At 33.3% G+C, this 14,234-nt stretch overlaps 1 protein-coding gene across 4 annotated transcripts; it reads left to right on the forward strand.

The window, feature by feature from the left end:
• The first annotated feature begins 230 nt into the window (after window positions 1-230).
• On the forward strand, window positions 231-8,520 carry LOC131168487 (uncharacterized). 4 transcript variants are annotated; one of them, XM_058127943.1, is made up of 8 exons: window positions 593-684; window positions 830-1,135; window positions 3,563-3,610; window positions 3,714-3,760; window positions 7,692-7,758; window positions 7,829-7,872; window positions 7,954-8,071; window positions 8,157-8,520. In XM_058127943.1, exons 2-8 carry the CDS (start codon window positions 917-919, stop codon window positions 8,205-8,207), a joined length of 594 nt encoding a protein of 197 aa, XP_057983926.1. In that variant the 5' UTR covers window positions 593-684; window positions 830-916; the 3' UTR covers window positions 8,208-8,520. The 4 variants fall into 4 exon arrangements, with proteins under 4 accessions (XP_057983929.1, XP_057983928.1, XP_057983926.1 ...); XM_058127946.1 differs by having other exon boundaries at window positions 231-1,135; window positions 8,014-8,071; XM_058127945.1 differs by having other exon boundaries at window positions 423-1,135.
• The last annotated feature ends 5,714 nt before the right edge of the window (window positions 8,521-14,234 follow it).

A 14,234-nucleotide genomic window follows, 5' to 3' on the forward strand; every position in this document is an offset into this window, starting at 1 on the left:
GACAAACTTCATTGATCGCTACCCAAAGGCTTGCCCAATGGTAAGATACTTTTCATCCCCATCCACCTCTATCTCTAATTTTGTTTACCCCTTCCTTCAAATTGTAATAACATCTCTCATTTCCACACAACTCACACCTATGCAGTCCACCCATCCCGTATCAAGGGATTTTTGTCGTGATGGTCTAGGAGCTGTTTATTTTTAGTGGCAGTGGCTCATTAAGAAAAATCATCGTAAATTTGATCCAAATTGATAGAATTTGAAAAACAAAAAATGCTAAAAAAAATTTTTGCTAACAAATTGTTTGCACCAAAATTCATAGATCAATTCAATTTCCAAGTTTAGGATATAACACATCAAATAAATACTGTTTAATACATTGTGTACCTAAAACGTGAATCAATTTACAAATGAATTCCACTTAACAAATCAAATTATAGACTTGAGCCCTCTTAAAACTAGTACAATTTGCAAATATCCTCGAAGGGAGATCAAAGGACAATTTCCGAAGAAATTATATTCCTCATAACAGAATTCAATTGAATTATGATGTCCAAAACATAGCCGCGTGAATTTATTATTGGCACATGAATTTCAAAAAGAATTCTTTGTCAAATACAGAATTTTATTTCCATTTGCATTCTTGAGGGAAAGGATGGCTCCCACAAATTTCACAAATAATACGTATTATTGCTGCAATAATCCTTTTGTTATATTCATTAAAAGTCTGATTTAGTTTGTGCTTAAATTATCAACTTTTTTTGCTGTTTAATTTCATTAAACTAAAAAATTTCAATCGTCAATTTTCTAATTGATTTTTGGAATTTAGTTTGGTTTAGATTCTTAAGGGAAGAGTTACCTTAGGTGCAACTACATAAAAGGGGGTTTTTTCCTTGATTATTGCCCGAGTTCTCCCATGCTGCAGAAACATGTCGACTCTTCCTCTTCATCTTCTCCGTGTGTTGATTTACTTAAGCTGAGATTGGGCTTAGTTCATAGGTACCGATTAAGTTTGCAGCTTGCCAGTTACCTCAGGGCGGCTCCCTCTCTCTCTCTCTCTCTCTCTCTCTCTTTGGCCATGAGCGCAGCGCCTGCTTTCCCCGTTCCCCACAAGAAGCTGTCAGTCGATGTCAAAGTAAGTCTTCTAATTCTCTTTTATGATTAATTCCGAAATTATATTATTACTTGCCGAGCGCTTATCGGCATAGCTTTCACAACAGTATACTGAACTAAGGAGCTTGTCACTGAGAAGGCATGTTGCCCATAACCTGTTCGATTTATTGCCACTTCCATTTCTGCATATGAGATTTTGTTTTAGCACACCCTCAACATTGAATTTTCTCCACTTATGTTATTCTAATTAGCTAATATTTTAAAAAAAAAAAACTTTAGGTGATTATATCTGTACCCAAGTTTGACTTACATTTGCCTTAATCTATGATTAAGAGTTCTGGGGTTTTGGCTCTAGTATGGTAATGAATGCCCAGTTGGAGCGAGAGCTTTATTTCAGTTTTTGAATTTGTGGGTATTTTCCCTGAAATATTTTTGTTGAACCTCGTGTAGTGATTCGAGATAAAATGGGTGTGGTGTGCAAATCCAGTTGGAGTGACATTTAGTTTTAATATGACAAATAGTGATAGGCTGTTCCAACTGATTTGAAATGAGGTGTTCTTTGAATCATAGTAAGTGGAATAAGTTGTTCATCCTTGTGTGTCCGCACATCTCAAATTGAAGAATCACTCTTGTACCACATTGGTGTGGCAGGGGCAGGAGGTTGTTCTCCCATTCATATGATATTCCCAAATAGATTTGGTCTCCTCTAGTGTTAGACTTGGTATCTTATAGTGGTGGGCTAGAGAGTAGACCTCTAGCAGGCGTATAAAATCCACTGGCACCGTCTTCATGCATTGACTTGTGTTGAAACAAGAATTCTTCTCCCTTTTTTTAAGTAGGGGTCAATTTGTGGAGTAAAAAGGATTTCTCTGGCTTAATGCATCTCATCCAATACATGGCAGCAGTAAAATTATTTTTAAAATTTGACTTTTAAGTATCCCGTTAAAGATTTTAGGCACTGTTATTGCTGCAATAATCCTTTTGTTATATCCATTCAAAATCTGATTTAATTTGTGTTTAAATTATCTACTATTTTTTGCTGTTTAATTTCATTAAACTAAAAAAAATCAATTGTCAATTTTCTAATTGATTTTTGGAATTTAGTTTGGCTTAGATCCTTAAGGGAAGAGTTACCTTAGGTGCAACTATATAGAAGGGGGGGGGGGGGGGGGGTGTTGGTTTCCAGCTTTGAGACATAGATTCTTGCCTGAGTTCTCCCATACTGCAGAAACATGTCGACTCTTTCTTTTCATTTTCTGTGTGTGTTGATCTACTTAAGCGTAGATTGGGCTTAGTTTGTAGTAACCGATTAAGTTTTCATCTTGCCAGTTACCTCAGACCATCAAATCCTGGAGACCGATGTCAAACACCTCTTGCACCATAGTGTGGTGGATTTGGATTTAGGGCAATAGAATAATAGCTTCAGCTTGCTGTTCTTCTGCTGTAACTTCTTATTAATTATCCTTATATTTTTTTCATCTTACATTGTAATTTTAACTTTGCTCCCTGTGATTAATTATGCTAAATTATGGAAATTATTTTTTCTCCAACATAACCATGGTTACATGAAGAATTTCATTTTGGGGATATATATGGTGTTCAGATTTCGGGACTAATTGGCACTTTGACTTGAGTATCTAACAAGTTTATGATCCAATATTGGTATAAGTGTGGTGGCGTGGTTTAAACAGTTCATTCATTCTGCTTTCTGGGAAAAAATTATAAGGCTAAATTAGTTTCATATGCATGTGTATTGCAAATGATAATGTGCACTGGTATGCACTGTTGGTACATTGCTCATTCTGTGTTGAATCTAGTTGCTTAAGCTCCATGTCTATCATTATGAACTATACCATGAACACCAACCTAAACGTGGGGCTTTTTTAGAAAACTACAGAAAAGTTTTCCACAGAGCTGGCAGTGCTTCATCAAGCTTATGTATTGCAAGGCTAATCACAGTTTTGATTAGTTGGCTGATGCTGGTCTCAATTCAGACCTTGGTTTTCATGTGTTAAGCTTCCCTCCCCCCACTGCTGAATCTTGTTTTCTATTTTGATGTTATTGGGGCTTCGTCACTCTGATGGAATTGTGCTTACTTGTTTTGGGCTTAAGCCTACCTTTGGACCCAAAAAGGTGAACACATAAAAGACTCAACTTGGGAATCTACTGTTTGCCTCTTGTCTTAAATTTTTTTCCATTTTTTATTTTTTTTGTATTTTTGTTTTTGTTTTTCTTTCTTTTTATTTTTTTTTTCATTTTATTATCAATATTCACATGTACCAATCACATTTACTTTTCTTAAAATGAAAAGCATCTAGAAGTGCATCCAAATGGGCCTCCAAGTGCGCATGCATGTATGAACAATTTAGAATCTCTATGATCACTTATATATATAGACTTTTTTGTTCTAAAACTCTGCTCAGTTGCTATTTTTTTTTTTCTCTTGCAGGGGTTTAAAACAGATGTAGTCATATGCAGCTATGATGATCATTTTCTTGTAAGTTATGGCCTCCCTTTTCTTTGTAGTAGGGTTTGTCTGCATGCGTGCTCATGTGATTTCTTTGTTTAGAAACTGTTCTGAGGTTTAAAACAATTCTTAGGTTATTGCAACTCAAATTGGAAGCATGGGAACTATACTACAAGCCAGGTTTGCCATTTCTTTCTGCATGAGATAGCTATGTTACTTTTAATGATTGATCATATGTATCATTGGATTAAATTTTCCCACTTCCCATTGTATGATAGGAATACTTATGATGATATTGGGATTATTGCAAACTGAAGTGTGTCACTTTGTCTAACAAAGCAATGAATCTTGAGCAAGAGATATCTTCACATTGATGTGCATTTCAAAACTTTCAGATACTACAATCTTGCATAATTGAAAAGAAAAGGAAACTGCATTGATTTTGAACGTTTTCAGTTTTAGGTTATTAATCACTGTCAAAGCACCTTTCACTAAGTTGTTTGATTTTAGGGATATTTGAGGATACCTGGAATCTGAGCTTTGACAATCCCAAGTGCCGAAGTTTGTTTCATATAGGGAATCCTACATGTGAGGTGTTTGGGATTCCCACTACTTCTGTAAGCCACCTATTGGATATTGTTAATCTTTGACTCTCATTGGATAGGCATCCTATTCCCCAGTTTAGGATTCTTAGGCTTGGATTCCCGTAACCAAACACCTAGTTAAGTGTCCATTATCAATTAATTTGTTCAAGCATTCCATCAGAACCTGTCTCTTAGTATAGTTGTAAGCATTACGGCCATATCCTTCATTTCATATTTTTTAAGTTTTGATGGTGGAGTTGAGTAGCAGAATGGAACATCTAGAGGTGAAGCTTGTGCAGTGGGAAAAAAACTCCTCACCGTGATATCGCAACAGGATACCTTTTCTTCATATTTTATATTGTTTTTGGATATTGTTGTCAATTGATTCATTCTTTTCCTCAGAAAATTTATGTTAGCTTTTTACCTAACTTCTTCTGCTCTCATTTTATTATCTAGTACTAGAGATGTGTAATGTGTGGTATTTCTTCCATCCCTTGATTTTTATATTTATATTCAATACCATTCTTAATCTGAAATAATCATTCATATATTTTCTCTACTCCACTTTATTATGGGTTCATTTGGATCAAGAATTTTATCTGGAGAAAGGAAAGAGGAAGAAATTTATTTTCCATTATATTTTCTTTCTATACTAAATGCCGTTAAAAATGAAAACTTGTTTTGATATAATTAAAATTTAAGAAAACTCAAATGTTAATGATGTGTAAACTTGAATTTTTGCTCATTCATTTTTGTATATTTTTTATTTTCTTTCTTACTTCTCTTGATAACCAAACATGAGAAAATGGATTCCTTTGAATTTTTCTTTCATTTCCCTAGTGTTTTCCAAATTTCAAATGGAGCCTACAGAACTCTAGCTAATACTATGAAAGCTTGTCCTGGATATTTCTTTCTTGTTAATGTCCATCTTTAACTAGTTAGTGATATATATATATATATATATAACAGATTGTGACTCATACGAAAGGCAGTATTTCTTTCAAAAAAGTATAGATTAACAATCTCTTGGTTTTAAGAAGTTTTTGTGTTGGTGAAAGACCATATTCATAAACATACTATTGACTTATAAATAACTGTGTGAAACTACTCGACTTTTAAGCTTCCGTTTGGGAGCACCTAAAAAAAAGGTGCTTACAGCACTTTTCATTTAAAATAAGCATTTTTACAACAAAAAAAATGCCATTTGGCTTATACAGTTATATTACAGCAAACACTTTTTCACTTATTGCTAGAAGTGCTTTTTCATAACAACTCTTTTTTTAGAACGGTTTAAGTGAATTTTGAGAAGCAATCAAAAATAACTTTTTCGTCACTTATAAGTGGCACTGTTTATAAAAGAGATCAATTTTGTAAATATAAGAAAATTTAATGTCTATTTTATAATTTAAAAAATACATTAGAAGATAATTATATATTATTTTATTATGTACTATACTATATTAATTATTAAGAAAACATAATTAAATTCTGGAATGAAGAAAAAGAATCATATATTAATTTAAATTGATATTAAATTTTAAAATACTAATTTAATTAATAATATTATTTTAACATAGATTAATATAATAATCATATGTTATAAATATAAATTAAGAACAAGTTTATTGTTTATCAAAAAATAATATTGTATTATTTTTACTTAATAAAAAAATAATTGTTAATTAAAAATAATAGTCAACATAATTATTAATTAAATTGTTAATTAAAAATTAATTATATATTATTTTATTATGCATTATAACCAATTAATTATTAATTAAATATAATTAAATTCCGAAATAAATAAAAATAAAGGGCAGCTCGTTGCATGAAGCTTCCGCATATGCAGGGTCCGGAGAAGGGGCGGACCATAATGGGTCTCTATTAACGTGATAATCATATGTTATAAATATACAATTATACATTAATAACAAGATTATTTTTAATTAATATTATTTTAATTAATATAAAGTATCAAATTTTAATTATGAGATTAATATAATTATAATTTAAATTTTTAATTATAAAAATGTTAATATTTTTATATAAAGTATATTTAGAAATACATATTAGTTATTATAATTAAATTCTAGATTGAACAAGAACTATTTATTAATTTAAACTAATATTGAATAAATTAAAATTTTAAATTTAACTAATAATATTAATTTTTCCTAATTTAATATGATATTTATATGTTATAAATATACATAAATAACAAAATTATTATTAATTAAAAATAATAACCTTATATTATTTTTAAATAGAAAATATTTAAATTTTAATTTGTAAATAATTAAAATAATAATTAATGAAATTGTTAGTTAAAAACTTAAAAATATTAATATTTGTAATTTAAAAGTAAGCATCCGAATATTACTTATTTGAAATACAATCAAACACCACTTATAACTTTCAACAATTTTTTAGTTCAACACTTATTATCAGCACTTATCAATTCAGGACTTTTTTTCTGAAAAACACTTGTGCGTTGTTCCAAATGACCCCTAATACTTCAAAGAATACATATCTTCTCCTTGAATTATGTTCTTGGAGCTGAAGGTTAATTATTGGAAACTACTATCAAGGTATCGTACCCTCTTCATAATTCCTTCACTTTCTCAATTATGACTTCTTTAATAATTAGAAGCTTGGAAGTTTTCTTTTCCTCATTTGAATGACAGAAGAGGAGAGCAGTTGACACTGTTCATGATAAAAACATTAAAAGAGTATATGAATTTAGGCATCACACATGTAGAAGATAAAAGGAAAGGACAGTTAAGATAATTTGGGCATTTGCAATGTAAGTCAAATAGCACACCAGCGATGAGGAGTGGGCTAACTAATGGTAGTGGGAAGAGGGGGAGGGGTAGACTCAGAATGACTCGGAAACAAATAGTAGTTAAGGTTTTGACAGCCCTGTATTTATCAAAAGATATTGCCCTGGATTGTACAGAATGACGGAAGAGGTTCATGTAGCAGACCCCACCTAGGAGGACTCAAGGCTCCTTCATTGTTGTCGTCATTGTAGTATATGACTAGTGTGGCCCTCCTTTAGTTATATTAAATTTATTTTTTCGGATGACATCTTGTTTGCAAACATTAGTCAAATTTGGCAATGTCAGATGATCAACAATGCAGTAATGCAGCTGGCTTGGTCTTATGTCCGAAGAAAGTAGAAGGTTGCATTGAGGAAAAATTAAAAAGAAAAGGGAAAAAAAAAGGGACAGTTTGATAATCTAATATTGGATTATTCCCATGCTGGCAACTTTTGGGTGCAGCCCGATTACTTTGTGGGTTCAACCTGATTCCCTTGCAGAGGCGCACGTTTCACTGTGCAAATCTAGTGACTGTTGGTTTAGTTGTTGTAATATAGCCCATAGTTCAACAGTGAATACAATGTAAGGTGGCAAAAATTTGGATATGTTCTTATTTGGCCATCCACAACTAGAGAACTTAATATTTGTTACAGAAAATTGTTGTACTGAAACAAGCCTTTGAGATACATTTTTCTTCTTCATGACCAGGAAGGAGGAAGGGGTGTCAACTCAAGCAACATTCAATGTATCTGTAATATTTGGAAAACGAGATGAGGTAAACTACCTCACTACCAAGCCTGCTAGTAAAATTTGTTGTCTATGCTTGATAAATCCATTGTGTGCAGCCGATGCTGGTGGCATGTGCTCGTCAGCTGATTGAACACATAAGGTATGGTTTTATTTCAGTTACTAAGTCATGATTGTTTCTGTTTTATAAATAAATAAAAAGATACAGTTTCTTAACTAGCAGTTCATCTTCAGTAGTACTGTCCCGGTCACCATCTTTTAGCATGTTATGTTGTGTTTACAGCAACTCAGGCTCCTCAAGACCCTTGGTGCTATCTCTTGGTCTGAAAGACCATTCTATGGTACTATCTAAAAAAAAAAAATTGTCTGTATCTGTCTTGATCATGGCATGATGAAATGTATAAACACGTCTCTTTATTTATGCAGGAGACACTGAAAGGCATTGCTTCTGTTGTAATTGAGAATCGCCTCTGGTAGCAAAACTTCAGGCTATTGTAGCTTGGTTCTGAGATACCTGTTTACATTCCCAAATCCTCAAGCTTGCAGCATTTAATGTTCTGTAGGATAAAAGAACGTTGATTCAAGCGGGCAGCACCTGTCGATCTGCTTTTCTATTTAAAGGAGAGAAAATTGATCATTTGATTATGTACTATGCTTTCTGTAATTGTGTAGTTGCTGCTGCAACTTCAATGATGTAATACCCACAATTTGAAGCAGCATTTTTGTCTGAACAAGGTTGGGATGCCCATGATAATGTTCGAAATTAAACTTTTTTTAGAGGCGGCCCAAATTCCAGTTTATATCAGTTACCATCTGATATATTTGAGTTGTTTCTCTCGAAGATTTTTGCCTACATTCTTCCAGATAGACTGGAACTTAAGAAGAGACACCATTTGCGAGACCCTACTTTAGCTCGAGCTTTAGCGCGACAAACTTCATTGATCACTACCCAGAGGCTTGTCCAATGGTTAGATAATTTTCATCCTCATGCACCTCCATCTCTAATTTTGTCTACCCCTTCCTTCAAATTGTAATAACATCTCTCATTTTCACACAGCTCACACCTATGCAGTCCACCCATTCCATATCAGGTGATTTTTGTCGTGATGGTCTAGGAGCTGTTTTTTTTTTTTTTTTAGTGGCTCATTAAGAGAAATCATCGTAAATTTGATCCAAATTGATAGAATTTGAAAAAAAAAAATTGCTAAAACACATTTTTGCTAACAAATAGTTTGCACTAAAATTCATAGATCAATTCAATTTCCAAGTTTAGCATATTGCACATTAAATAAATACTGTTTATTGCATTGTGTACCTAAAACATGAATCAATTTACAAATGAATTCCGCTTAACAAATCAAAATATAGACTTGAGCCCTCTTAAAACTAGTACAATTTGCAAATATCCTAACATAGACGCATGAATTTATTATTAGCACATGAATTTCAAAAAAAATTCTTTGTCAAATACTGAATTTTATTTCCATTTGCATTCTTGAGGGAAACCACGGCTCCCCCAAATTTCACATGTATATATATATATATAGCAATTATGTGTAGCCTCTCTTTCTCCCTCGTGAATCCCCCAGGCCCAAACTTAATATTTCCTCACTAGGGTAAACAAGTGTATAGTCTTGGCCATACGGCTTAACTCATTAACCTTACAATTTTACTTTATAAAAATTGTCTTGCGTAACTACTAGAGTCTAACCCAATGTTTAAGATCTCCCTAACACATATTTGTATAAGAGCCTCGCATACTCTCATACCAATATAGTATCCCCGAGGGGTGATAAAATGGATCGTTACTCAAATGGTGACTCATTATTTGTCCATTTAAAACACGTTTGAGTCTAAGGAGTGACTCGTTTATAAATCAATCGATCTGAACTCAACCCAATTAATAAACAGGTTAGTCAAACTTGAGTTAAGTACACACTCGGTCACTATTTTAAGTTTTTACAAAAAATAATATATATATATATATATATATATATATAAATCTCTATATATTTTTAAGTTATGATATTTGATGCATGTATGATATACCATGTATTTTTTAAACGAATAGAAATAAAATACAAGTTATATAACTACATTTTTTGAAATATTTAAGAGGAAGAAAATAATAAATAGGTTATAAGTACTATTTTTTAAATTTCAAATCACTTTTTAAAGACAAATTTAAAGAGAAAAATAAATTAAATAATTATTAACTCACAAATGTTAAGATATTATACTACTTCTAAAAGTATAAAGTCAAAAATATGATAGCCCTTGAGATAACAAATTTCATAATAGCAAAATTATCCTTAAGAATATATTATTTTATGTTTTAATTCATATCTTATCCTTCTAAACCTCCTTTTTTTTTTTTTTTTTCACTAAAGGAGAGCGACACCACCAATTATTTATACCCTCACTTTTGGCGGAAGAATATCATGGTTACAAGAAAAACATTGGGAGTTTACAAATAAAAAAACATTAAGGGCCTCCCAAAAACAACACCAACAACCACCAAAACAGGACTACAAATCCAAACAAATCTAAATAAGCCTATCAAAAACAAAAATAATAAAATAAACTACAATCAAAAGATCTAAACTAACCAAACAGAAATCGAGAGGATGAACTAATGACGAAAGGAAGTGAGACCCAACATATTCATCCAAAGGATACCTTTCAGAAAACGTGGTAAAAGATGTTATTCTTCGTAGAAGACATTGTTTCCCATTTCTCATTCCCTAACAAGAAAATCAGTCACACTATTGTCTTCCCTATATTGATGGATCACCATGAAGTTCACTCCTAACTCTACTACGAGGACCTCCCAAAAATCTCAAAGATACCACAAGGTACATCTACCTTTCCGAAACCAATCAATAACAATTCGCGAGTCATTTTCAATAATCACATTAAAATAATGAAGTCGTTTGTATAGACGAATTCCTTTCAGAATTGTTTTTAATTCCGCACTATTGTTCGTACCATTGCCAAAATAGTTTGAAGAAACCGCTTTCACCATGCCATGGCAATCTCAAATAATTCTTCCACTTCCTGAAGTACCTGGATTGTCCCTACAGCTCCCATCACAATTAAGTTTTATTCACCTTACTGGGGGTTTAACTCACGAAATAATTTTTCCAGATCTGACGCAAACTCCCTAATACTGAATTTGAAACTCTTTCAAAATCGTAATGTTTGATATCTTCAATTTTTGAAAAGAATTAGAACTCTCAGCTAAAGAACTAACCCATTATCAAACACTTCTCCACGTCTGATCCGTACTTTGATAAACTCCTTCCATTCTCGCTTTGCATCTTCAATTCCAGAGGCACCACGTAATCAAACACAGAATCAAACCGATTAAAATACCTTTAATAGATGATTTTTGAGTATAGTGGAACCAATTTGCAATTCTATTTTTCTAGGGAAGAAACCGTTGGAAAGGAATCCCCAACACCACACTAACCCGACGCCAAACCTATAAAGCCACATCGCCTAAAGAAAGAATGTGATCAGTGTTTTCCTGACTTCTCTGCACGCAGCAATCACAAGCCTATCTTTGCTATATGAATGGTTATGACCTATTCATAATTACCTTTTAATAATGCTTAGGAGCTCTTTAGATTCATTATTTTAACTTCAAAAATACACCTTTCCTCATTTATTGTCTGTCTTTTGAATTCCCCAAAACCCCAACCGTACTATTTTAATAACATATTGAACTATTATTCAATATTAGGAATTTGAGGATCACTCCACCAATGGCACCAACGTGGTTGGGGAGGCGAAATGAGCAAGTGTCATTTTGTCTTTCATGTCTTTTATCTTTGTGAATGTTGTGTATAAAGGAAATCAAGTAGTTAACCACAAAACTGTCAACGGTTATTGCATAGCCCGTTGATAGTTATATTGACGGTTTAAGACAAAAACATTTTCAGACAGAAACCATCGATGGTTTTCTGAAATCGTCGATGGTTTTATTAGTTGATAAATAGTCGAGAATCTTCATAGTTGAATATTGGTTGATATCCGATAGCCTACTAGCCTGGAATTCTCCTGTTGTATTACTTGAATATTTGTTCATATTTGATAGTTGAGGATCTTCTTGTTATGGTATTTAAATAATTTTGAATTTGTAACAACCCAGCTCTGCAAGTCTTATATATAGGATGTAACGACCCGGCCCTTTATACGGACCAGCACCGTTAACCCAAATACAAAATACTTGTACCTGTTTAAGATACGTAGACAACCCACCCTAAACAGAGACATACATGTGTAGATCATACATAGTTACAATGTAAATGTTGCGGAAAAACATAAACATTCATTGGGATTTCTGCTAGACTTATACCAGAGCTTACTATTACATCCTCAAGTACATAAATTCGAACATAAAATATAGCCAGTTATTACAATCCTTCAAAAAGGAACTTCATTTAAGTTTGATACATGATTTGAACGCTTACATAGCTAACCAAAAACAATCTCCCTAGTCCCTCTAGCTACTAGGACCGACGTCCTGATGGATTTGAAAACAAAGGTTGTATAATGGGGGTGAGACACCTCTCAGTAAGGAAGAAAGTGTTACAACAATGTGTGACGACATATATGCACATTTTCATAAAAACTCATACATATGGAACATTCGTTTATAATACTGTAACATATAAAATTTATCTGCGCATTCAAGTATTTAAATCATGCATATGATTATTAGAACACTTCCAGCTTTGTATGACAATTTGCCTATTTACCCCCGTGGCACGGGTTGTGCACAGATACCTCTGACAATGTCATGTTCGTGCAGACAAAGCCGAGCATCTTTTATAGTCTGACCGCCCCCTGGTTTATTTTTACCATCAGCTTACTAACTCCTCGCAGGTCGACCATCTAGAGTACCCATACTGATCCCTTATGTATGGTTGCACTGTACTACCAGCATCAGAATCGTGCTTATAATAGTTTAGAGTATTTTTCAACCCCATCACTGAAGTCTTTTTCAACTTCTTTTGGTCGCAAGTTGTGGTTCCAGTATCATATATACAATTTATAACAAAATATAGTAACTTGTGCAATTCCAATATTTTCACAAATTCAGATAATCACATCGGGTTCAAACCGGCGCTTATCCACTCGCTTTACCCCTTTTTGTTTCACTGAGACAATTCGGTGTATATCTGGCCTCTGTTTTCCACATTCTCAGTATAACAAATTTGGAACTCCATTCCCATAATCCATATCAATAATATAGAAAATTCATACATTTCCATTTCAACATATATCACACGAGTTTAATTCAAAAGTCCGCTAAATGATAAATGCAAATAGGTGATTTTCATAAAATTTGGAGATCATACGCCAAAATTCTCGTTTTTACAAAAAACCTTAAAATCATAAAATCAGCATTTCTACTCGGTAGAATTTAGAAAATAAGCAGTTAAATCATACATATAAGTATAAATTAGCTTTTTAACAGTTTAATTTTCCAAAAATGCTATTGTAATTAAATTCCTCTTACCTTAAACTTAAAACAAAACTACGTACGAAAACTGATCCAAACCGACAACCCGGGATCCTCAAAACCTAAAAACCACAAAACATAATCTTACTATAATTTCGACTACTATTCGAATATTCAATCGAAATTGAGATCAGATCCTTACCTCAATTTTTGGGAAAACCCGAAAATCTTCAAAACAATGATCCGATCCGCAAAAGTTGTAGAACTTCCTCCTCTAATCCCAGCAAGAACTTCCATTTTTAGAAACGAACGTCGAACGGTGAAGAACCTTAGAGAGAAAGAGAAATTAGTTTGGTTTAGAGAGAGAGAGAGAGAGAGTTTGAAGAGAAACTTAGCTTCTAAGCAACCAAAATGGATATTTATAGAATCTTTGACCGGGTCAAACTCGTCGACGAGGCGGCGTCTTCGTCGACGAATCCGCCACATAGCTCGTCAATGAAACCATCCCTTTGTCGTCGAGCCCAAATTCTGGATATTTCTCTGACCCGCTCGGTATTTGCTCGTTGACAAGGCCCTGAATTTCGTCGACGAGGCTCTGAAGGATTTCGTCGACGAACGTGACTTCTTCGTCGACGAACCCAGTTTATACGGGTTTGGGTCTCTACATAGGACATATTCATATCAATGAAAGTATTCTGCAAATTTTATATGGTATCCGTCGACGAAGTACTGAAAATGTTTTTGTCTTGCGGCGATTGTCAAGGAGAATGGGGAATTCACATCATCTCAACAATAGGTTGCTGAGGAGTTTATTACATTTAAAAAAGTTCTGCTAGGTACAGAGGAGAGATGCACTTCAGTTGACCCCCAGATTATAGCAAAGGGACACATTCTGAGTTTTGAACAAACTGGGCAGATGGTGAAGGAAGTTTCAGATGGTGAGATTAAAGGTGTGTTATTCAATATCAGGGAGGAGAGGTCACTAGGGCCACATGGGTATTCATCATGCTTCTTTAAGAAAGCATGGAGCATTG

The sequence above is a fragment of the Malania oleifera genome, chromosome 11 (genome assembly GCF_029873635.1).
Source record: "Malania oleifera isolate guangnan ecotype guangnan chromosome 11, ASM2987363v1, whole genome shotgun sequence".
NCBI classification, from domain to species: Eukaryota; Viridiplantae; Streptophyta; class Magnoliopsida; order Santalales; family Ximeniaceae; genus Malania; species Malania oleifera.